The sequence below is a fragment of the Aptenodytes patagonicus genome, chromosome 16 (assembly GCF_965638725.1).
Source record: "Aptenodytes patagonicus chromosome 16, bAptPat1.pri.cur, whole genome shotgun sequence".
In the NCBI taxonomy this organism is placed as follows: Eukaryota; Metazoa; Chordata; class Aves; order Sphenisciformes; family Spheniscidae; genus Aptenodytes; species Aptenodytes patagonicus.
The window spans coordinates 3,525,255-3,550,861 of NC_134964.1; the positions used below are offsets into that span (position 1 = coordinate 3,525,255).

Here is a 25,607-nt window from a genome sequence, read left to right on the forward strand (position 1 = left end):
GCCCGGCTCCGCTCGGCCGCGCCCTGCCGCAGGGGCCGCCCGGTGCCGGCCGCGGCCGAACCTCGGCGGGTCGCTCCGGGGGCTAGCGGTGCCCGGGCGGGCCGCGCCGCCTCCCCCGGCCGCAGGCAGGGGCGACAGCCCGCGTCCTCGGACGTGCCGCCGCTCCCGCTGCAGCTCCGGGCTCTGCCTCCGAAGGACGCGCGGCTCCCCCGCGCCGGGAAGGGCAGCCCCCCCCCCCCCCGGGCCGGCATGGCTCGGGGGAGGCGCCGGCCGTGCCCCGGGCTGGGGGCACCGCCCGGCCGCAGGGGCGGGCAGCGGGAGGAGGCGAGTTGTCCGAGCCGGCGCGGGGAGGGGTCACCTGCCCCGTCCGGAGCCGGCCGCCGGGATGCCGCCCGCCAGCGCTGCCCGCGCTAATTGGATGTTCCCTGGATGGAGGATTTCCTCCCCTCCCGGCTGCGGGAGTCATGAAGGCAGGCTCGGCTGCGCTTGAAAGTTTGCCAAGCAGCAGCTAGGTTTAATTTCTTTAAGGATCTGGGGAGGGGAGGGGGGGGGGCGGGGGCTGGGGGGGGGGACCGTTTCCAAGCATGGGAGACAGGCTGCCGGAGCCTCACGCCAGCTCTTCCCCTGCTGTGGCTGCCAGCTCAGAGGCAGAAGAAATCGAGGTGCTGGACTCCGAGGATGTCCTACCTATGGCTGCAGAGGATGTAAGTTTCCGTTGCTCGGTATCTTCCCCCCTTTCCCCCGGGCCAGGTTAATCGGCTCAAGCTGTTTATAGATGAAGTCCGGGATGAGGGGGAGGAAAGGGGCCGGTGACCCTCTGGGGCGAGGGAAAGCCGCCATCCCCGCCGCCCTCCCGCCGCTCTGCGCGCCCCTCGCCGCCGGGTGTCTGCGGGCTCCGGCAGCCGCCGGGCCGTCTCCGTTCCCGGGGCCGCAGCTCCCTTCTCCTCCCTGCCCCAGCCCGGAAAGCCCCGGCGGCAGCGGCCCGGACAGGCTGCCGGTCCGCTCGGTGTTCGTGCCCGGAGCCGCGCCGCCGGGGAGGTGCTGGCTCACAGCGGGCTGTGGCTGGCCGGGCCGGGGCAGCGGGGCTGCGGCTCTAGAGGCTGGAGAGGGGCTGACGCCTTGGCTTGAGGGGCTTCCTGGGGATAGAGAGCTTTTCCAGAGTCCCAACCACTCGGAGGGTGACGGATGTGAAACGCTCCCACTCTCGGGAGCCTGTTCCTCTTCCAGCCCACGAGCAACAAACAGCCGAGGAAGTTTTTTCCCTGGCTCGGCAGGGCTGATAGCTTCTCTCTACCCTCTGAGCTCTGACTGCACCTGAGGGTGGGATAACTTGGCACCGGGTCTCTGTCTCTGCTCATCCAGCCTAGAAGGACACCAAGTGGTCCTGCGTGCTTTGAATCTGCTCCTGCCAGGCTGAGCAGCAAAGCCTGCAGAGCTGTGGCGGTAGTTCTGCATCTACCAGTCCCGGAGGCAGGAGCTCGCTGCGCACCTGTCTGGGAGGGTGTGAATGTGAGCAGATCCTGCATTCCTGGTGCATCCCAGGACTGCTCGCAGCTCTGCTTCCCAGCAAACTCTGCTGGGATGAGGACTGTGCAAAGTGTCTGCTCAGTCTGCAGAGGTTAGCGCAGGGTCTGTTTCTGCCTATGGAGGGATGAAGCAGTGATACTAAATGTCTTCCTGAAGTGGGCTCTGTCTCAGGTCTTGCCACCGGTGTGAAAGGGACACTTGTGAACTAAGCCTCCAGCAATGGCACATCCCCTTTCCCCTCTACTTTTATGACACTGCTGGAGGAACCTGCCTGGGGCTGCTTAGGGGCAGTGCCTGCTCCTCATCCCCCAGCCCTTCCTTCTGAATCACCTAGAATTCGGTTGCTGTTGGATTTTCCTCCCAGAGGGTAACGGAGGAAGTGCAGTTGCCCGGTAGAGCTGCATTCCCCAGGCTGTATTCCTGAGCACTCTACAGTCAGGAGGGAATGTGTGATGCAGTTTGACCTCTCCTACAATGCTGCCAGACAGTCCCAAGAGTAGCATGCCTGACCCAGGGGCAGGTGTAGCTTTCACTCAGAAAGGGTGGCTTTCCAGGAGCTTTCACAGTCCAGGTTTCCAAATCCCTGTGCTTGCTTACCTCAGACTCTGACCTTTTCTTCCCTGATGAATTTTGTGCTTGTCTGGATGGTCTACAAGAAAGATTTCCTATTGTGATACACGTGGGCCCCTTGGAGTTACTCCAGCCTCTACACAAATGCAGCCATTAGCAATTCAATCCTGCCAGGGGCCCAGGAGACGCTGAAGTGCTGAGTGCCTGGCAGGATTTGGGTCCTGAGACAGGACAGTGACCATGAGCTTTCCTTGGTGAAATCTAGATTCTCATCCTAGTTCTGCTACTGACTTGCTGCTTGACCTTGAGGTAGGACAGCTTGGGTCTGATCCAGCTCGCAGTGTCTCGCCATTACTTATGCTGGGATCTGCATTGTTATTTGACTCTGGTACCTTGTTTTCTGCAATCAACAAAATGGAGCTAGAGCCTGCAGTTGCACTGGTTATGGGAAGCTGCTGAGACCTGGCAATAGATGATGTGACAGAAGCCTGAGGTATCGTATATCATCTGCAAGTCGGAAGAGCAGGAAGTGGTGTAAATGTCCTCCTCCTCCACAGCCAAGATTTCCTGCTGAAACAAGCAGGCTACAGAGCATCATCTCTGAAAATTCGAACTGCTCTGTGCTAGGAGTGTGCCCCCCTGAGACCTAACTGGGGGTTGATTTTCTGTTGTTATTATTACATTTGAAAGCTTGATGTAAGCTCTCTGGCTTGGCTGGCAAGAACTGACGCAAGGTCAGTTCTTTATGTGTTATTAACCACAAAAATATTACGTAGTGGAGGTTTGGCTGTCACAGCCTTGACAGTGTATAACAGCTCAGCTGTGATGTCATTACAGCTCTCAGAGCAGCGTTCCACAAAGCCAGGATTCAGGCAGTCCCAAAATGTTCTGTTTAAAGTGCTGGGCTGATTTATGATGAGAAATGGGAGTTTATAAATGGATAGAGGCATGGGGAGGAGGGGAGCCAACAACTTAACTGATTAAATGGAATTCAGTGGCTGAAATCCCACTGTCTCTCCAGTCAATTCTGCTTTAGATCTGCCTACCATGTGAAAGGAAATGTTCTTCCAGGACTAGTAAAGACACTCACCAGAGCTCTGCTTTGCATATAGCACAGTGGGAGATTTGCTTGTATGAGTCTGATATTTGGTATTTTTCTCATTTTGCTTTTCTGGGAAGGTGAATGAGGCAGAAACAAAGTGTTGTGCTGAACAGCACTTCAGACAGGAGAACTGGAAATGTGCAAGGTTTTTTCTGGGGACCTCAAGCCAGTGGTTACCCTACTGTTGCCCCATGGAAGTTGCTCTCTTCTCAGCTGGCCCCCAAATCCAGGAGACATGAGAGAGCCTTAAACAATCCATTAGGAATTTCCTCTGTTCCGTGGGACTGTGAGGCAGCAAGCCTGGGGCGGGGAGGTGGCTTGACGTCGGTCTTTCTACAAAGCATAAATCAGAGCCAGTCGCCAGCTTGTTTTTTCTGTTCCCGAGTGACAAGGACTTGTGGAGTGTTCACATGGTCATCTGTGTTGAAATGGAGCTTCCTCCTATACAGAGCTTTTAAGGCAGATCTGCTAGAACAAAAGTTGTGGGGTAAATCCTTGTAATGGGCTCTCTCCAGTCTTCCCCCCTTCCACCTTGTGCGAGAGGAATTACCTGTTTTTCAGATGTGGACATGTGAGGCTCAAAGAACTGATGGGTTATCAAAGACCTTGCAGCAAGTCCCTGCCGGAGTTAGGAGCAGGCAGCAGACAAGGCTCTGACAACCTGACAAGGTGGTCTGTGGGTCAGTGTTGGGCCACAGGACCTCAGAAACTGATCTGAAAAACCGTTGCCAACTCCTCCCTCCCCTCAATATACACCAAGCTTTCTTGATCCCTGTGAGTAAAAAAGCCTTTTATTCCTTGCTTGCTTGCAACTAGACAAAGCGGGAGAAAACAGAATTAACACATGAATGTTCTGAGTTCATCCTAATTTGGATTTGTAAGTGAAAACTGTCTTCCCTGTGGTTGGTAGATTCCCCCTGCCTCCTCCCCCGGAAGGGTAGGTGATTCTGGGATGAAGAAGGATGTTGGAAATGGCACTAAATCATTTGGTTATTTCTCTGTTAGAATATACTTCTACAGTTTACTGCATGTTAATGTCGTTGCTCTTAAACCTTCTTTTTCTTCTTTTTCCTCCCTTATGCATTGCCTCTCAGCACTGGAAAGCCCTATTTGATCAGGTATGTGAACAACTGATATATTGTCTCTGTCTTGTGAGCAAAGAGTCTAGCCTCCAGTTAATTTCCTCTGTACTAGATTTTCCCTGCATTTAAAATACAGCCTAGGAGTAATGTGCTCCATGCTCCCAGTTCCCAGGATGCTGGTGTCCAAGTCATAATTATCACTACTGCTTTGGGCTGTCTTCTCAATTCCTCTTCAGAGTAGTCAGGGACAGAAGTGGGCCCAGCCTGGTCATCCCTCCTAGCTCAGGGTCTGAGCCGAGGTGCTGCAGCAGGTGCTCTGTTTGCTGCCAGTTGCTCTATCCTTGCTCTGTGAATTAAAGGGTCTTCTACTCTTTGAGGCAGGCAAACTAGGACCTGTAAAACTGGCACTGTATTCTTTGAAATGGCTCCCCAGCTGCTAAACTGACTTCTGTGGGTTACATCCTCCAGGGGAGGACCTGCTGCTTTAAACTTGCACAGGTTTAGCAAAGTATCTGCTTCTGTACCAAAGGCTATGGTTGTATCAGGTAAATGTCTTGGGTCGGATCTGTAGCCAGCTGAAATCAACACAGCTCTGCAGAGCTCCGAGTTATAGCTGCTGAGAATTTGGGTTGTGGATTCTAGTTTGTAAATTATGCTTTTAGCTGCTTTAATGGACATGTTTGCTTTGTGGTGTTCCTTCTATCTGCCTGGTTGAAATGTGAAGCAGCTATAAACTGGAGGATTTTTCTAGGGTTGACTTGCTTCTAAACTGCAGCACTCTCTTGATGTCATAAACTTTTGTGCTGTTGTCTGTGCGCGTAAATGTCACCTTCCGTAAGGGAGCTTACTCTGATGCTGGCATTGTCCTGGCAATACTAAAGTTCGGATGGGATTTCATCCCTGCTTTATGAGGCGATAATCTTGCTTCTGTGTCTGGCTGAACTGCAAAGCCAAAAGCTGTGGCACAATCTCCGCGAAAGGATGTCCTTGGTACCCTGGGGGTTCTGTTATCATTCAGCTAATAACTGGACTGCCTGTTCTGATGAGTGCTCATTTATACCTGCTAATCCACACGTCTGGACTGCAGTACATTTGTTGTTGTACAGTCAAGCAAGCTGGCAGTTGGGAATTAGATTACTATAATTGTTGATCACACCTAAATTTTGTGGTGTATTTGAATTTGCTGGGGCTTGTAGGGGATGCTGCTACTCAAAAGGTGGATGCAAGATAAATTGCTTGTGGTCTGGGCTGAATGTTTGTTTCAGCCACTTTGAATTCTCCCCCATCTCAAACATTGGCCTTAATTTGGAGTCTGATTCTACAAGCATCCTTTGAAGTCATTGAGTCCTTGTGGGATGGGGCTCTTGGCTGGTAGCTACCTCGGGCTCAAAGAGAGGAATCTGTAATTTCTCACTGGACTTGCTTGAATAGTAGATGGGTTTTTTTCCTTCTTTTTTTCTTTTTAAGGGAGGGGAGAGTTTGACTGTTGGATTTACAGAACATTACCCCAGTGACAAGGGAATGGGCTGTAAAGGCAGACCTTCAGTAATTAGCTATGTTTCAATTAGGGCTGCAGCTGAAATTTAAGCCTTGTCTGTAAGACTTTATTATCAAAGAGAATGCAACCTGTGACAACTAGTTGTAAGTCCTGAATAAATCAATAACGTCCTTGTTGCCTGTGGGCAAAGCCAAGGAGCTGACGTCTTCCTTGAGCGTTATATCAGCAATGCAAAGCAATTAGCCCTGCAGTGAATTGCAAGATGCTGTTTGTCATGGAACAAGGTTGCTATTCCCAGCAGCTCTGTGCTGGTAGGAGAGGGGAGCGTTTTGTTTAGCTCTGATAGGCATCCATGTGAAACATGAGGACAGTCTTAATAACTAGAGAAAGCCTGTGTGTTGAAACTCGGAACAGTTGCAGCTCTCCCTGGGAGACATGACCTGGCCTTATGAGTGCTTAGAGTGGAAATGGGTGGCCAAAGATTCACGTGCCCTGTGCATTTGTGACTCGTGGGCTGGGCCTGAAGTTTGATAGCCACCCTCTCAGGTGACACACGTGGGCCTCTGTGTTCACCACCTCCCAGGAGAGCAGCAGAGCAAGAGAAGGCTCTGGAGAAAGTGTTGGAGCAGTTGGGAATTCACAGGCTGGGAGTCTGCAAGTCTCTTGTTTCCGGCGTGATGGAGTATGACAGCAAACAGTGAGAGGGAGGGGTCAGCACTTCCCCTCCCTTGCCTTTGAGGGGGGAAAGAAATTGTTAATGCTTTTTTTTTTCCCTCCCCCCCCCCGTGGGGAGATATTTTTTTAAATACTTTTATTTAGGTTTACTGACAAAAAAGCAGGTTTCTGTTTAGACATACAAAATCAAAGGGTTTAGGCTTTTTTATGACCCACCCCCCCCAACATCTTAAATTAAAAATTCAAAACTTCTTGATGAAAATTGCTGCTCAGCCATAAAGCAGTGCTTTTTGCTTGTTTATTTTGGGGGAGAGGAGTGACTGACAATGCTTTCTGGAGGAATTTTTTATTTGTTTTGATCCAGCTCTAATCTGTCACACTGGGAACTGTCAGTGACTCAAGCCAGTATCTCCAGCCACTTGCAGATTGCTTCTTTTTAAGAAGTAAAAGAACTTAAATTTGGCAAAAAGGCAGATCCAGAACTGCTTTCTAGGCTTTGAGGTTCAAAGAAGCCCCTCCCAGGGCAAAATCCTGACTACACTGAAGCAAGTACCAAAATTCCTCCTGCATTTAGTGGGGTCAGCACTTCACCCAAGAGTTTGGGAGCAGGCAGACACGTGGCTTTTCAGTGCTGCAGCCAGGCAGTTACAGTACAGCTGCTGCTTCATACTGTGCTCACGAGATGCATTTTTTATTACAAGGCCATGGCTCTGGGGCAGCTCTAACTCACTTGTATATGGGAACTTTTATAGGGATTCATACATTTATTTATTGTGCTCATAAACACCCTCCACCCCCACAAACACATTAGCTCCGCATCTGCTGCCTTCTGCAGAGCCTGCACTGTCTTTGAGCACTCCACGCTGTTTCTGTGTGGAATCCGAGCTCTGAGCATTGCCTCTCTCCATCCCTCCGCAATTACTTGGGGTTTTCTTCATTTGTTCTTCACTGGCCCAAACCCCTCTTTTTGGTTAATCTTCTGGTAAAGTTAAAAATGTGACAATCCCAGGAGCAGGTCTTGACAGTTTCACACTTCTCTGTGCTAATAAGATCTCTTGTTAATTGCCTTGCACGCAGACATGAGAGCATCTCACTATCCTTGTTGAAGCCAAGTTGTCTGATGGTTAGAGAGTGAGTCTTCAGATGCATGTCCTGAGGGGCTGTTCCTGCTTTTCTATGTCCGTTCTAGGTCCTTGGATGCCCTTCTTTGCCTCCATGTCCCCAGTGCCCCTGCTTTAGAGATGACTGCAGCTAATCGGTATTATGCAGCCCTTGGCTGTGCTGGGTGAAAGGGGCTATCTAGGAGGACGAAGATTGTTATTAGGACAGACCTGCCTTCCGGAGGTGGCATTTAGCATCTAACGATGCCAAGAGCTTGTATCACCTTCTCTGTTTCCCTATCCCCATGGCTGCTGAGATTTCAAAGGTGAATTAACGTTATCAGCCCTCATCTTGGAGTTCTCACTTCTTCTCACCTGTACTCTGGTTTGTAGTCATGACAACAAACTTGTTTTAAATAGACACACACAAAACTCTCCAAAAAGACCCTCCTCACTGGCTCAGCACCTTGATCCTATTGCTTGTCAATCCAGGCTGTGTTTTTGTTGCAGCTGCTTTAGAAACCCTGGATTCCTTCCTGAGACTTGTACGTGGGTGTGATGGCAACAGATGAACAGAGTTTATGGGGAATGCAGAGAGATGCCAAGTTACCCAGTCTGTGTAGGCAGCTAATGGAAAACTTGAGCTCAGAAACAAGGCTGTAGAGATATCCTGGACCAGATGTACACTTGCCAGGAAGAGTTCAGTTGCTGACACTACCAGCAGTGGGTGCAGCTGAACCTGCTCTGCCGTGGTCTCATAAAACATTAGAAAATGCTTGAAAATATGCTGACTTGGCAGCCTTCTTAAATCCAGGGCTGGTTCCCACATGATTGAAATTGCAAAGCAATCCATAAAATCAGGCCAGCTATGACCATGGTTGGTGGTAACCAAGAAAGGGAATTATTTTGAACTTGATGATCTTTTATGTTAACTGTGTCCCTTTTCTCTGGATAGCCTTTAACACAAGAAGGATGAGCTATTTCCCACGCTGTAAAAGAAATTCCAGTTTGTTTACTGGGGCACTGTTGAGCTAAACATCATGCTTCACTTTGAAAAGTTTCCCTGACTATTGTTGGTGGCTAACCCCTGCTGGCTGTGGCGGGAAGACCTTTCCAGGCAGGTGTCTCTGAGCTCTAGGCAGTGGTTTGTGTCTGGAGATTTTACCACTTTCTCTGACAAACTGCTTGTGTCTTACCTCTGGTTTGTGTGGGTCACGGGGAGCAGAGGAGCAGAAACTGCAAGATGAGGAATAGGAAATGATGGCAGTGAGAGCAGCAATATAGGCAGGGGGGTTGAGCACCGGGTTGTACGTGACCTCCAAGTCCTTGCCTGAATTTTGGTCTGTCGCTGCCTTTTTAGATTAGTGTTTGTCAGGACATATGTCCACATTTAAGTAGAGTGGTGCTGCAAAGAGGAGGTTATAGGAACTGGAATTGGGAAATAGTCATAGACTTGTTACTTCATCTCCTAGCGTGAACTGGAGAATCAGAGGTGCTGTTGGGAAGACTGTCCACGGTGATAACGGATTAGCATCCAGGCCCTAAAACCAGAGTCTGCCTTGCCTGCTACATTAGATGCTTCTGTGAGCGTGACAAGAAATTTGCCCCCTTCTCCCCCTCCACCAAGCTGTGCATTGTAAAGGGGAAAGACACTTTAAAAGCTACAAGGGTCTCTTGGCAATGCACAGAGGGGGTTCTGCATCTGCCCCACGCCTTGAAGTCTAATCTCATTTACAGTTGTCAGCGTGGGCTGCTGGAGGAGATGAAAGGCAGAGGACAAGGAGGGAGAATAGATTAGTCTCGAGCAGAGAGCACTGGGAGTGCACCTGCCTCTGCCCCACTACCTTGAGGAGGGGCGGCAATAGCAGCTGGGCATGTGTCATCTGCTGCTCTTTGAGGCGCCCAGCCATGGAGCACACGATTAATGACTCAAGGGGCTGGGCTTTTGTGAGTGATAAAGCCCTGGGATTTAGGGAGGGCTCTCAGGCCTTTTTTCTGAGCAGCACCATCACTTTACATTTCTCAAGTGGCGTTTTGGTCGCAGGGAGCTGCTGTCTGTGGCCACAATGCTTCCCTTTCTCCTCCTTCCCCAAACTGGGCTGACCTTTGTCATGCAGCATTAACCCTTTGACTCCTCCACTTTGGGTTATGGGGTTGGGAAAAAAAAGAGTCCCTTCAAATTCATTGCCCTGTGGACAAACTTGAAGGGAGAAATGGGCTGGTAAGAGAGGATCTGTTTTTGCTGAAGGAGATTGCTTTGCTGATGCTGTCTGGATTATCAACCCCTTGCTGCCTGCTGCCAGAGACTCTTTTGCATACAGCAGCCCCCAGGAAAGAGGGGAGGGGAACTTATCCTTCCTTGAGTCCAGGAGGGAAATTGAGGCATTGAACAGCAAATAGATATCTGAGAGACTGTTCCCTCTGCAAGGTAATGCCTTGTCTTTTACCCTGCCTGGATTAGCCTGTGTCTGTCCCCAGTGTTGTTACAGTGGATGGCAATCTCCCAGCGCTTCAAGGTTTATACCCAGATTTGGCTTTTAGCCACGATGCCCTGGAGTGATGGCTCAGCATGAAAAAGCTACCTGGAGGTCATTAATGATCTTCCTGCCTCTTGCAGGATGAACAGCAAAAATTCCCCAAGTTCCTCCTTAATCTTCTAATAACTCTGTAAACTGAACACCAGCCAGCCCCTAAGCTGGATGCGGGTCTCTGGGATTGCCTGTATTTACACCTTCCCTGCAGCGTGAAAGGTTTGTGATCAGCTACCCCATTTCCCCTTTCCCTGGCTATTTGGATACTCCTTTCTCCAGTCCCACCAGCCTGTACACAGACTGTTGGCTTTGCCTAGTGCAAAAAGTTGGGAGTAGAAGCCATCAATATGAACCAGAGATCAGCAGTGTAGCAAACACAGCACTATTAAGTTTGTGCTGGTATAAGTAGGCATCTCCTGAAATGTTTCAAGGAGTCATGACAAACACACCGAAAAGCACATGGAGGCTGAGTCAGTCTTACACAGCTCGTGAGTTACTGGCAGCTTGATGTCTCTAGATTTGTAAAAGCCTCAGGAGGCTTCCTACTCATTACACATTTGTGTACCTTCCACGTCTGAGCTGCCTGGAAACCTGCACGTTAGAGTGCAGCATCCGAGAGGGATGGCAAGCTGCATTCAGACCGTTGTATCTTTCTGCTGCATCCTGATCCCAGCTGCAGTGAGAGGCTTTGGTAGCGTACGCTCTGCCATTTCAGCTGAATGTGCGGGATGGTTTTTAGGCACATAGATCCTTGCTAATGCATTGTTCTCAAATCCTGTCTTGCACATAGAAAATCACTGAAGCAATAAGAACGTTTAAGCCTGCGTGTTTAAAAAGAAAGGGGGGAAAAAGCTGTAAGCACAGAGTGGATTGATGCTGTTCTGCAGATCAGCTGGTGCATTGTGCTCTGTGGCTGCGTGCTCTGTTATGACAGAGAAGGGGAAGAGATCATCCTGTCTCCAGAGGAACAAACCAGCTGCTTAGCGAGTGGAAATAGTTTGGAGGTGCATTTCGACACCATCATCACTTATCGCTGTAACATTTACAGGGCTTTTAAAGTTACTCTCTACCAGACCTGGAAAGCAAGTGTTTCTCCTCTGCGGTAGGAAGTATGATGTTCCCGTTGCCTGCCGGTATTTGCAGTCAGTGCAAATGTACCGGGGCACGTTTGCAAATTAAATGCAGCAGTGGGCGTGTTTGAGTTTGACAGCAGCCAAGGAAGCTGTGATCTCTTTCTGCCTCCTCACTAGGTACTGTACAATGTGTTGGTCTGAAATCAGCTTGGTACCAACACACCATGAGACGAAGTTGATGGGGTGCAGGTGACGGGCTGTTTTCCTGCACCATTGTACATATGGGCTGCTGAGGAAAGCTGATCTCTGAATGCTCTGGATTTTTATGTGATTCAAACCTTGCAGTGTTTGTCTGTTCGAGCTGCAGCACTTGGAACACTCACTTCTTTCCCTTTCCTCTCGTAATCTCCTGAGTGGTGGTATTCCCCCTGATTCAGCTACTCGTGGTGACGCTGGGGATATTCTATCACTAGAATGTCTTGGTGAAATGTGTAGTGAAAGTCCTGAATGTTTGTGATCACACCTGTCCCAATACTTGTTTTTGAGGCCAGTCATGATCATCTCTGCCCTGGATGGATTTCAGCTGGCTAATTGTACTTCTTTGACAGTAATTTCAGCTGGAAAAGTTGGCTTTTACTTTTTGTTGTATGGGGTGAAGATCATCCAAAGAACTCCATGAGATCTGACCATCCAACTCATTGTAAGCCTGTGAAGTGTTTCTTTCGGATGCTGTGTTGGAGTAGAGGAGCCTGGAGATTGACTTCTGCCTTGGGCTGTCCCTGTGTTATGTCAGGTGTCTTGTGCAAGGACTGCTGTTGTGCTTTTCAGCTGCTCTGGGACCAACCCAGAACTTCCCAGTGGGAACTTCTCTTCCTTCAGAAAGCACAGACCAGTAAAGAATTGTAGATTCTCTGGAAGTGACCTTAATTAGCAGTGACTAATTATCAGTGCCTGTAGTGTGGGGTTGTTCTCTGTGCCAGGGAATCATGAAGAGAATGCACAGAAGTCTCACTTGGACCTTGAATTCCTTCAACTCTAAAACTAAAACCCCAGCACTAACAAGACACAGAGAATGTATGTATTTTTAGTATATGTTCCTGTTGCTTAGGAACAGCTGTCTGCAGTGACCCTGTGTTGCTGGTGAGAAGAGTAACGATGTATGAAACGATGTTAAACAAACAAGATCAATCTTACCCCTAGGAACTGTTCACGTTCTTTGATGCTTGACATACTCCGTAAGTAGCATATACTCTGGAGTTTCCTGAGTTTCCTGAGGAAAAAATATACGAAGCTGCTGTAGGCAAAGCTGTTTGTGACTACCATCAAACCTCTGGTCTCATGTACTTCTTCAGGGCAGTGTTCCCTGAGGAATCATCTCTTTGCCTCTGTGATCCTTCACGATTAGGTACCAGTGATGATGGAGACCCTGCTTTGTGGAGCATACTTGTTTGTGATGTATGATTGTAGTGGATGTGCTTGTTGATGACAGCCTGCAGCCAGTGAGATGTAGCCATGCTTACCTCTTGGCAGAGAAAGGATCAATATTATAAAAGGTAAAAAATTGAAAGTTTCACAAAAACTACTGGAGGACTTGATCCTGTGCGCACTGACTTGGTCTAGCAAAGCACTTGAAAACAAGTGTGACAATTGTCCTGGACCCATTATAGGTCTAACATGAACTGTATGTTTTGCTGGGGGTTGTACCGGAATGGTGTGTGCCCTAAGGGATTTGGAGAGCAAAGTGGGTTTTTAGTTCTGCCACTTGGCTCTGAAACAGAGCCAGACACTTGTTTCCCTCCGCTGGCTTCCTGCCACTCCTCTCACATGTTTACTTACCCTCACGCTGAAAAATAATGGGAAGTGGGCCTTGAGCATCTTTGCTCACTGCAGGCAGTGGCCTCCATGGAAGGATGTTGCTTTTTAGCTTTGTTGTTTGCACTGGGGAGGAAAAGAAAGTGTTTATTGTGGTTCCTTCTTCCGTTTGAACTGCTGCCTCTTCCCTCAGCTACTCCCTCTTGGTTGCTAATAGAGGAGTTGCTTTTGCACACAGTCTTGTTATCACTGGATTTACGTCTCTGGGTTGTTCTCCTCCCTGTTAGCAGGGAAGGCACAAACATTTTTCCTTCATGTGTCCTCTGACAATAGGATTCGCCTTTTGGAGAAACGTTTATTTTGCATTGATTGGTGCATTTAGGCAGCCCCTGTAGGGGAGACTGCTGTGAAGAGCATGGAAGATGTCCTGCTGCTGCTATCTTTGGTCTCTGAGCTGTGCCTGGAGACCATGGCTGGAGGAACAACTTTCTTCTAAATAAAGTGTCTGAAGAATCTTTATAGAGCTGCATCACTGCTTTATCACACTTTGACTTGCTAGCCCTGGGAACTGTTTGGGGATGTCTCTGTGCATATGTGTATGTATGCAGGGTTGCTCTTGTGCCTTCAACATGTTAAATATTCTGGTGGTGTCTCCTCTAGAGCTCTATAAGCTAGAGTGTATGTTGGCTTCTTTAGAGGATTCTCCGGTGTTGGGCATCCCCACTAGAGGTTTTTGCTCTTGTAATGCTTTTCAGTCAGTCTGTATCCCAGAAGCTGTAGTGTGCTGGCTTGCTTGCGTGCTCTTCACCTGATGGGAGCCTCCTGCCTGTATTCATTGCCTTCTACAGCATTCGGGGAGGCCAAAGCCACCTCTTTTTATGAATTAGTGCAATGGTCAGTTTATCTACCTGTCAGGCATGACAGGAAAAAGCTTTTGTAGTGGAGAGAACAGTAGCATAGCTTCGTAGTTATATGTAAGAGCTGAAACTGGCTGGGGTGTAAATGCTGCACAGCCCCCTTCAACAACACAGGTGCATTGGGTGACATCTTCCAGGGTGATGATAGCCAAAATGTCTCCCAAAGAATTGTCGTAAGGGTCTGAAACAGCATCTTCCAGCCTTATTCCCTCTGTGACCCCCGAGCTGAGAGCTGCTGTTGCTGCATTGATTTATGGGATCTTTTAGGGTTGGTACTGGTGGCCAAGAAGAGCTGGGGCAGAAAGTCATTTGCCAGCTGCTGATTTATGGCTGTAGTAAACAGTCCTGGAAAGCACAGTAAGAATTTTCTGGACCTTACGTGGTTCCAGCTGACTGGCAGCTCCAGGCTGTTATTTGACCATGTGGAGTAATAAAACTGTGAAAACTAATTAACTTTTGGGCCTCCTGCAAAACAAACTAGTTCATGCAAAAAATTACTCCACACTTGCAAGCAACAGTGACTTTATGGGCTTATAAGCCTGTATTTAATGACCAAGCATGTAGTACCATGTGTGAGGTATGTTCCTTTTGTTGACTTCTAAGGCTGAACAGACTATAACAAGCTCTGCCAATCACTGAGGATCTGAATACCAGCTTGGGATAATGTTCTCTTTCATCCTTATTAATTATGTAGCTGATGTGTGGGTGGAGGTTTGACACAAAGCTTCATTGGATGTTTTCTTGTAGTCTAAACCAGCCTGAATTACGCACACGCAACCCGAGCCGAAGCAGTTCATTCAAGGAGAGATGCTCTTTGCAGTAGTGCTGTAGTCTTTCTGAAGTCATTCTCTGCTCGCTGTTTCCCTTGAGGTGTAGCTGAATGAGCTCTTTCCCAGTGGGAACACCGAGGTGTTTTTCTGATGTTAGCAGGCAGTCAGTCCTGCTCAGGACCTGCCTCCTGCAATGAGGATGCTCTGTGTGTGCCAGTTGTGATGGTGACATCAGAGAAGGGATGTTTCTGAGTGCCCTGGTGTTGTGTTCCTTGCCAATGATGAGACGCTTATCAACGTTGTATAGATGATCCAGCCTCTGTCATCCTGCACTGATTTGGAGGGAGGGAATGACTGGCTGTTCCTCCCGCTTAATCAGATTACTGAAGTAACCCTCCTCCTGTCCCATTGCTCCTGCATTACTCAGTAGCCCTTAATACTGGATGTCTAACTGCCTGTATTGTTAGAGTCAAAGCTCTGCCTGCTGATTCCTGTTCTCCTTTACTAGGGTCTATCAATTTAGCTGGTGGCAGAGCTTTGTGTAGAGCCTTTATTCACCGGGACACGATACAGCTTTGCTATTCTTTTCTGATCAATAACTCATCACCCCAAAGAGCAGAGCTGGCCCTTTTGCAGAACATAGGGTGCTCTGGAGTAAGCTATGCAGTTGTTTGCTATGTTTGAGCTGCACAGGCTTGAGCTGCAGTTCCTCAGAAAGCTGCAGGCAGTGCATGGCCTGTCCTCTCCCCCTGCTGAGAAGGGAGGGGAGGAAGGTTGAATATTGTACCAGGTCCCTTTGCTGCCCCACTGTACGACTGTGGAATGAGGGAGCCTGATCTGGAACTACTTGCTGTGGGGCGAAGGTTGTGTGCTGGCCAGGTCTGTGTCCACACCTGGGTCACGCAGACAGAGCATCTCATATCTTGGTAAGATGCTTGTCATGATTGCTGATACAGCAGCAGGTATTTGGAATCTGAAAGAGAAACCATCTCAAAGGCAGGAAAACTGTGATGTGATGAGATTTTTAAAAATAACTTACTTATTTTTAATTTCCCCTCCCTCTCTTTCTGATGGATGCGCTTGAATTGTTGTGGTACTCAGTACCAGAGTACCAGCTAGCATGGGTCTATCCCAAGCTTTGGTTTTGTCCGCTAAGCTAAGTATTATTGCAGAGCTATTATTTGACCTAAAATAAGTGTGTGTGCATACTCGCTGCTATAGAATTCTGCTTTTTCACGCATCAAATCAAGTCCCTGTGGATTTTCACCTCCCTCCCAGATCTGGCAGACAGTGAAAAAGGGAGCTATTTTTAATCTGAAATGTTCTGTGTTTCAAGTCCAGGGTATAAAATGTAGTTTTTCTTCTGACAAGTTTCATGGCTGATTGCTATAAAACTCCTTGTCTTTAAAGGAAGGATATAACTTACTACAGGAAGGGCAAAAGTTCTAATTTTTTGGTCTATGGATATTAGTTCCTTTGAGAAACTGAAAAACAGTGGCAATCACTGTTCTTGGATTGAAGAATTTACCAAGAAGGAGAAACAATTTAACAGAGGAGTCTAGCAAAGTCCAGTGTGGTAGAGTGGTACCAAGAGACCCAGTTCCCCTCCAGGAGGGGAGGTGGTGGTCACTGGATTAGGAATCATTTGCCTGAAACAGTATTTCTGGCAACCAAAGAGATTGGCATCACTGGCAGAACAGTGCTTACACACCTTCCGTCGTCTTCTTGCTGTCACTACAGTTCTATCATCCCACTGGAGTCACTGCTCCATCTGTCCTCTTGAAAGGCTGGCATGTATTGTCCAGGAGAGAAGATAAATTTCTGGTCCAAGTGTTCTCCCTACCCAGAAGAAACGGCTATAGAAAAAGTTTCTTCCTCTCCTCACTGTATGGGTTGTTCTGTGCCTCAGCCGAGTCTGATGGATCAAAGGGGAGGTCACTTTCCAGAGCAGGTCCATCCTTCTGTGCTGACTGTCCTGCACCCAGGGGTGTGATGATGGGCATAGCAAGTTGTTACCACCAAGGTGCAGACACTTGTCTGAGCAATAAGGGCTGAGACCGTTGGCTTCTTTTTGCCCTAAAGGGAGGAGAGAGGGAGAGAGGCAGAGCAGATCTGACCGTACAGGCAGGCTTGAGTTGGGGAAAGCAGCATGCTCAGTTTTGCAAGGTAGCTTTAGGTCAGGACTTAAGGCTAGGCAGTAGGCTGGATGCCTTGGGTGTGACAGGAGCAACGTTCCCTAGTCAGTGCTGAACCCTGTCCCTCCAGCACTGGTGGAGCTGCTTCAGTGCAAACCCCAGCTCAGCTTTCTTCTGGCTCCTAATGCTGAAAGGTCCATTCGTGACAGTCCCAGTGGTCTCTGTGCTGGTGGCCCCTTGAGCTGGGACAGCCTTCAGCTGCCCTGCTGCAGCCTTGGTCAGCACAGAGTTGCAGCTAATGAAACACAAGCTAAGAGGAGCTCCCTGCAATTGTATGGGCAGAATTTTTCCTTGCCGAGTACATTTCCACCCTGGTTACCGACCTGGCAGCACCCTGCAGACATAGCCTTAGTCTTTGCTGTGAGGACTGTCTAATGCAGCCCATCGGTCACAGCATCCTGGCACTTGATAGGGCTTAATGGGACAGCCAAGCTCTGAGCCCAGCAGACCACCCGCAGTCCTGCCCTGCAGTGTGCTCCTCTCTTTTCTGCCTGATTGCAGCAGGGGAGCAGCACTTGTCTCCTGGGGCTAGCTAGACAGTGCTTCTGCCTGGCCTTCATCTCACTGGTGTTGCTCACCAGGTATGTCACTAAGCAGCAGCAGAGAGAGACCCAATGGCTCAGATCTGATTAACCTCTACAATTTTATCCTGTGTCTTAATTGGATTAGCTGCAGGAGGGTGGTTTTGCTGTTGTTCCTGTTTTTTTCTTAAACAGGTACTTATCACTGTGACATCTGATGCAAGCAACAAGTTAGAGTAGCAAGATCTGTGAATAAACAAGTGGTGTTTGCTTCTTCCCCACTGCTCAACTAGCAGCTCCTGCCCTTCCTTTCTGCAAAATTACTGTAGCTGATGGCTGTGAGATGGGTCTAAGTAAGCCCTGCAGTTGGATCTCTCGGGAGGTGTGAGTCTTGCCTTACAGCCTGGATGCCAGACCAAGAGCCCCTGATTGCTAACTGCAGTTCTGTCACTTTTGGGAAGGTTTTCTGATAACACTCAGTAAATGTTCAAAGCAGTATTAATTTTCCATGTCCAGTTTCTTTCATCTTCTTTCTGAGCTTTTTAGTTTCTTTCAGTGCCTGGTTCTTCTGCACCTTAGCGTTTTTGCTTGTATCACTGCAGTAGCTGTGGGCTGTAGGGAATTGTCCTTGTTCAGCACTGCAATACCCCTTCCTCTTTAAGGACTTCAAAGCTTGTTCTCCAGTATCAGTTCATTTAGTTTCACAGGTGGGAACATGGAATAAGGAGATCAGTGATCATAGCCTGTTACAATGGGGGACAGGCTGCTACAGGCCTAAAAAAGGAGTGGAATACATTTGATTGTGGGATTGCCCCTCATTCCTCAAGCTGCTCTCTACCTGTGTGGTGCCCAGTTGAGAAAAAGGAGAACCAGTTTACGCAAGACCTTCTCCTGTGTCCATCCTTCTGCCTGCAGCACCCACTTACCTCTTCAACAAGCTTAAAATAGAAGCCTTTCTCCTTGCCATAGCTGTAATTGGCTCTGGACTAGGCACTGGAGAGCATCGTTCACCTCCCTGGGATGATAGAAGGGATACATGCCGCTGAGAAGCTCTCTCTTACATCTGTTTCTAGATAGCTGTACACAAAAAGAGTGAATTGTAGGTGTGATATCAGAGCACGGCTCTGTTCCAGGAGGAATAATATATGTACCAGCACCACTCCAGCTGTTAGAAGATCAAAAGTGCTGTTACATTAAAGCTGGTAATACTGCCTGGCTTGGCAAAAGGGCTGAGAAATTGTTCCAGGGTTTTAACGTATGTTCAGATAAACTGTCTTCCATAGTGAGGATCAGGCTTTTGAATTTAGTCCATGTACAATAGCATGGGTTTTTAGTGACTTGGTGAAAATGTAACTCCAAGTAATTCCCTCTTTGCACAGGGCTTGAATGTGATTCAGTTGTGAACACTGTGTGCATCACAGTTACAGAGGTTCAGTGCTTCATTGCATCTGGGGTGCCTTTATGGGGTGTGTGGTTGTCAGGCATGGACTCTGCTGTTGCTCGTAAAGAACATGTGATCATTAAGCTGAATTACGATGGACATTAGTTTCCTTTTTCAGTTTTAATGTATTCATGTATTTTGTGTCCACTGGCCCCTCAGCAGCTTGCAGGCTGGATATGTAAATTGGTAGCTGCAGAGGATGACTGATCCATTAATAGGTGGAATTTGATGCTTATAAAAATGAATGCATTTAATGTTGCATGGCAATGGTTTGCTTGAATTTTGAAGTTGCCTGAGGATCTCCTACTTGGAATTCCGTGGCTCAGGCTATATTTGTTACAAAAGCAATACAAATGGAGAGGCCCTGTGGTTTCAGAGGGTTGGCTATTCTTTTGTCTGTGAGTATCACTTACACTTTTTCTGTATCAAATGTTATTCCAAGGAAGCTGTGAAAATGTGAAATGCAATGATATCTGAAAACGAAGCATTACAGTCCAAATTCACTGTGTCCTCAGAAATATCTATCTTTGGAGATCTGTTCAGATACTATTTTTCAGGAAAAGCCAAGTTTTAGTAGATAATTTTTCATTATTAGGCTTTCATGGAGGGATGTAGAGGACTAAAAGGATTTGGTGGGTGATTAAAATAAGTTCAGATCTGCCACTGTGGGGTTGTAAACACAAGATGAAATCCTGGCCCCTCTGAAGGGGCCTCATTTTCCTTTGGGCCCCATGCTAATTTCATTACTGATTTCAGAAGGGTAAGGACTTCCCCTGATTTTAATTTTACAGTGTTTCTTTAAGCATGCAGATACAGAAATATTCAATTTCTTTTGCTGAGGGTTTTATTAAAGGAAGCTCACACAACATCATGCACCCCTTCCGTGGTAGAGCATTTGTGTGATAAATTTCATTTTTCAAGCACATGAGGTTGTGATGATCCCTCAGATACTGAGAGGCTGCACTCTGAAAACATTGGCGCTTCTTGCTTTTCCCTTTAGCACTGTGAGACAAATACTTCAGCTCTTCATCACTTATGCAAGCCTGGGCTGAAGGGGCAGTAGCAAATATGCAGGGAGAGTATTGTGATATGCACCATAAAGTTGTGCCAAGGAGAAAGGAATATCCAGGCTCAAATGATCTCTTTCCCTGAGGCTTCTATGGTTTATTTTAATTTTTTCTAAGGTGAAGTGCTGGATCCAAGCCTTGCTAGCAGCCAGCGTCTCTCATGTCAGGGAAAAAATTCTTTGCTAGTGTCTTCCTTAGCCACAGCCTCTCTAAATGCTGATGATTTCAACGCAGCAGAGTTTGGCTGTGGAAAGTCTATCGTTACTGTAATAATGTACAGCTCTGCGGGTACTGCATCCATCTCTGACTGATGTGTTCTCATAAGAATGTATGCCAGGGTTAGACTGAACAGTGTCTCCATTTTGCAGCCAGAGGAAATGACCATGGTGTGGTATGTTTCTGAGAAGGCGCTCGAACGAACCAGATTTGCTGGATGGGCAGCAGGAATAGAACCAGGGTGAAGTACCAGTGTGGGGTGGCTGGGGGTGTGGGTAGCACCTTCATGGTGCTTCTTCCCCACACTATGGTGTTCGGGGGGGGGGGGGGGGGGAAAAAACCCTAGAGGCAAGTAGGGGTGCTTGGTTATGATGTCTTGCCTCTGAAGCTAGCTAGTTGTGATTGCAGGGACTTGCAGTCTGCTATGGGTTGGTATAAGCCCATCTTTCAACTTACAAAAAAGCTGCTGTGTTTGCTTGAAGGACATCAGGCAAGTATGCAGGCAAAACCCAGCTGCTTTTCTTCTGGAGGCTTGGTCTCTCAAATAGCGTCCAGGGTTCTTGGGAGTCTTAAGTCAGTGAATTCAGTGGCAGCTGAAGGTATTTGGCATCTTTGGGTATCAGTCACTCTTTGGGGCTGCGGAAGGCAGCATTGCACTGTGAATGCTTCGGCCAGGCCACTTTAACCACCAGCTCCTTGTCAGAGAGCTCTGGCCGCCTTTGCTTGGGCTGGGCTGCAGCACACAGCTCCACACACAGCAGCCAGCTCATATGGCTCAAAGGTAGAAGAATGGTAAGATGTATAGGACTGAAAAAGACCTTAAGAAATTTCCCCCCTTCTCCATCAGCCTCCCCCCCGATCAAAGTTAGCTAGACTGTCCCGTTTCCTTGGTATAGTAGGGATTCTCGCTTTCAGCTTGTCTGAGACCAGGTCCGCAAGGTCTGAGAAGAGACGAGTGAATGGAGAAGCTGTTCACCAGGACCTGTTTCTTATGGTGGTACCAGCTGGCAGTTTCTGAAATTGTTTTTACTTTAGCTGCCTCTGAACTCTGTAGAGGTGAGAAGTGGAGCAAGCAACACTGGTCAATTAAAATGGCCATATAATTTTCATTGCCATAAAGTTAATTATTTTATGCAATAGGACAGGAATTAATCTCGCCTAAGCAACCCAGTCTGTTGCACTTCCCTACTTACTACAACAAGCAGTTATCTATGCAGTGAGATTTTCTAGCATAGGAATGCTAAGGGAAGAGTGTGCTCTGTGTTAAAGACAGCCATGGGAGTTGGACTGGCTTGCTTTCTAGCTGTGTTCCCTCCCTTGGTTGACAGGTGAAGAAGCTGATGGCCAGCTTCCAGTTAACCCAGTTATTTTGCTAACTTACACAGTAACTGTGTGAAGATCTTGCTATTGCCTGGGTAATCTCATTTCTGAAGAGGGAGTCTGCTGAAATCTTTGTCCATGGAATGAGCTGAGTCAAAATTCTAGTTTTCCCTCCATGCTGGGGAAATACCGAGACTCAGGGTGTAAATCCTCAAACCAGCAGGAGGTTTGTGCCTATCCTACGTGGGACAGAAATACTGCAGAGCCCAAAGCAGCTTCACAGCTGGGCCACAGCTACTTCCTTTCTAGTGAGAACAAGCACCGTGACTGACTCTGTCACTGGCTTACATCTATCTCTGGGGGTGCAATAGATTTGCTGTCCCATGCATGCTTATGTATAGTACTTTACTGCAGGGCTGAGCAAGGCTAAAAATCTTGCCTGTGTATCTCCTGTCCAGCTCCTCCAAGTCGCTCAATGTGATGAGCAGAGCCTGGTTATATCTGTTCTCCATCTGTCCCTTCCTCCCTCATCTTTGCTACCGTTAATTGTTAGCATCTGGCTTGAAAGATTGCCTCTTAGCACGGTGCTGATGGGATCTTTCCGCAGAGGATTAAGGCTGGAGTGGATTGACAGGAGACAGTATCCTTGCTGTGGGAAGTTTGCCAATGGTGTGTGGGCTCAGTGCTGCTGCTCTTCCAGTTACTCCAGTTCATGTCAGGACATAGGCAAGAGTTAGCTGCAGCTCCGTGCCCCCTCACCAGGGCCAGCTGGCCAGATGTGGCCTGGTGCACTGTGTGCTGGGTTTGGGAGAGGCCTCCTGTACCCAGCCGCTACATGCGGCCTTTTTCAAGACTTTCAGTCTCTTTACATCATTTACAGCTGCACCATCCCATGGAGGTGATTTCATAGGTGGCTCATCAGGTGGTTTCCACTGTGCAATCGCAGTGCTTTAATCAAGGATATGCATAACAATAACAGCATTGTGGGGGGTGCTAGCGGTAGGAGTTGAGATGTCATTTCTTACTGTATCATGCTCCCTGGGTGGCTAATGTGTCTGTAAATCACATAAATGCTTTCCCGTAGCTTTGCTTTCCGTTACTGCCTCAGCTGCCAGGATTTCATGGGACACAGATCTTAGCTTTTGGCAAAAGCATGGCCTCCTTTCCTTGTAAAGGTATTTAGTATGTATTTCCAGTGCCCTGAAGCGTAGCCGAGGGCCCTGCTAAGCTCACTGAATCCAGGCCCTGAGAGATGATATTTCTTTTTGCTTTACTTGGTTTGCTTTCCTGTGGAGTCTGTATTTTTTCCTGTACGTGCACGGGGAGCAGGGAAGAATCCCTTGGCATTTCAGAAGGTAGGAGTTCCCCCTTACCTCATTGGTCTCCTGACCTGCTCCTAACAAGTCCTTGGAGACCCTTTTTGCTCTTTCCCAAAGGTGGTATGTGTCCTGCAGTAACCAAGGGGTATCTGTTACCTTGCAAGGACAATCTGGGGTGTGGAGGCACATTTACTCCTTGCTGCCAGTAGCACAGGTGATGACTCTGTTTTTCCATAGTTTGGACAGACTGGCAGAAACTTTCTGTGCTTTGAAGCTATCACACCAGGGAGGGTTTCCATGTGTGTTGATGCTGTCTAACAGCTACAGCTGTTGCAAAAAAAGTCTTGTCCCTTCTCCCAGTCTAAAGGGAAACTTTTGTATCTAATCTGTCTCAGACTTTAAATCTCAAAGATAACCAAGTAAAACCAGCAGAGTTTGCACCAAAGGGCTCAATTTTGTGGGCTTCTTGGAGGGAATGTTAAAAGATGTTCACAGGGTTTAGAAGCATTGTTGGATTTATTTTTTGGTTTTTCTTATGAAAATCCCACTGGCTGATATTCCCATGTCACTTTAAGCCATTGAAGATAACATTTCTTTTGTTTCTTTCATTAAAACTATTTTTATTTTGGTTCGTGGGAATGTGTAAGTAGAAAGTAAAACACTGCTTGGTATTTCCTTGCCCATCCTATCTGTTCTTCATCCCCAAATCCTTTCAGCTCTCCCCAGCTCTCCCCCCTTCCCTCCCCAGCTCGCCTTGAAGGGCTGGGAAAGCCGGCGCTGGCGCATTATGTTGCCTGTCTGATTGTTGTGGGGTTGTGTTTGTGTGGGGAAGGTCATGAGACAAAAAGACCACCAGGCAGGGGCGGGCGGGGGGTGTTCAGTCCCTCGCCATTCAGTCCTTGTGGCGATGGGTGGGAAGAGTCTTGTTTGCATGACAGGATTTCAGGGAGCGATTGCTTTTTGTTTAGGTTTCTTCCACGGCTGCTGCACGGGCCCTGGAGGGCTACAACAAAAGTAGAGCATATATATGAGATTCATGGGGCTGAAGTGTGCTGAGATAACCAAGAGGCAAAGCTGCCAGTGCAGGAGTGACTGAGCCAGAGCCAGAGCCAGCCACTCTGTGCTTGCAGCCTAGAGACTGCCAGCAATTGCTCTGGGTGGGGTGTTTGTACTATGTCCAGTCTTGGCTCTGGTGGGAGCTCTTCTTGGGTGTCTGGATCCTGTGGGCTGAGATCCTTAGCTGGATGAATGCTGTGGAAGTTTTCTCTCTGTAGAATGAAGGTTGTATGCGGGGAGACAGCTCCACGGACCTGCCACAGTGGCTATGCTTCCCTGAATATTTTTGAGACTTCCAGCCAGTGACTTTTATTTGCAGCATCTGCCTCCTTCCTTGCCCATCAGCTCCACACTTCTGAGAGCATTTAAACAGTGCTTACTTCCTTATCATCCCTCTGAGAAGCTGAGATGCTGTCCCCTCAGCACAGCTCTCCCCTCACCCCCCATCCTTAGAAAGCAGCTCAGTCTATATTTACCACTGGTGTGCACAAAGGCAAACATTGTCAGGGATTCATTGTAACTGTCCCAATTACCCTGAGTTCATTTGCATAAGAAGATTGACCAGCCTGTGGTAGTGGCTTTGCCTTGGCTGTCTGATATGGAACACTTAGATTTGGGGAGCAGAAAAGAACTAGAGTTCCCAGGCTGGGTGTGGGATGGGGAGGGAGTGACAGTTTTGGTCCCTAACAGCATGGGTGCTACAGCATCCCTTCCTGGAAGGAGGATGACTTGTCAGCTCCCAGCCGCTGGCAGCACAAATCTGCCCGATTCAGTTGTAATAGCTGCCAGTTTCCCAGAGATGCAGATTCAAGGAGCGCCAAGCATGCCTGAGCTCCTGGCTGCCCCATCTGAGTAAATCCTTCTCCTGTATAGTGTGTATGTGTGTATTTATGTATTTATTTTTAGTAGGTGTTGACCCTGCTTGAATGCTTTTAGACTAAGCAGTGACCTGCCTTGTGTTGTCACTTCCCTCAGGCACATGTAACCTCTCCTCCTTGTGTTTGGATTTCTTCCAGAGAGCTAGCTGTTCCTGCAGGCAGGCACTAAAGGGAGAGGAAAGCAGCTGGGATGAAGCACAAGTCAGGAAGCAGGCTGAAATGGTATGATCTCTTGACCCAAAGCAATAGCTAGTGCTGTTAGGGCTTGCTCTCGCTGCAGCAGCTGCACAGCTCGCACTCCTTTCACTGAATTGAGATTTATTCATATTCTCTTTCCCTTCCCCCCCAGTGCCATATGTAACATGATCTGCTTATGCCCAGGTTGGCAGATGGAAAAGCAAGACACTCTTCTATTTGCAGTAATGGTTCTTCATGGGCTCAACTGGTCTGTGAAGTTGCAATGTTCAAGCTTGTCAGCTTTGGCAGAGCAGCCTTTCTGGAGACCCTTAACAGTCCCTCTGCCAGCGCTGTGTGTGCGCGTATGCCTGTGCAAACACACATCCATCGCTTCATCTCCCTGCTGCTTCCAGGAGAGACTCTCACACTTGGACTTCTTTTCTTGTTGCTTGTGGGTATCACCAAGCTTAGCGTACTTCCTGGGGGTGCTTTGACTTTTACTCTATCTTAACCCCTCCTTAAAAATCCCCTCCTAGTATTTGGCAATTTCCTGGTTTTACTAGTCAGTTATTAGGTGGCAGTGTAGGAGTGCTTCATGGAGGTGGCTGGAGCACAGGCAGCTCATCTCAACTGTAGTAGTATTTTAAGACTCTTGCATCCTTGGGTGAATTACTTCACCTCTCTGCCTTGAGTTCCCAGTTCATAAAGGGGAACTCTGTGTACTGAGCCAATGGCAGTGTTACCACTGTGAATCATAAAG

At 48.1% G+C, this 25,607-nt stretch overlaps 1 protein-coding gene across 2 annotated transcripts in view; it reads left to right on the forward strand.

The window, feature by feature from the left end:
• The first annotated feature begins 584 nt into the window (after positions 1–584).
• Positions 585–25,607, forward strand: part of RHBDL3 (rhomboid like 3) — a 72,039-nt gene continuing 47,016 nt past the window's right edge. For both annotated transcript variants that reach the window (XM_076353828.1, XM_076353829.1), the window contains exons 1-2: positions 585–704; positions 4,294–4,317. In XM_076353828.1, coding sequence (XP_076209943.1) covers positions 585–704; positions 4,294–4,317 — 144 coding nt within the window. The remainder of the gene's footprint in view (positions 705–4,293; positions 4,318–25,607) is intronic.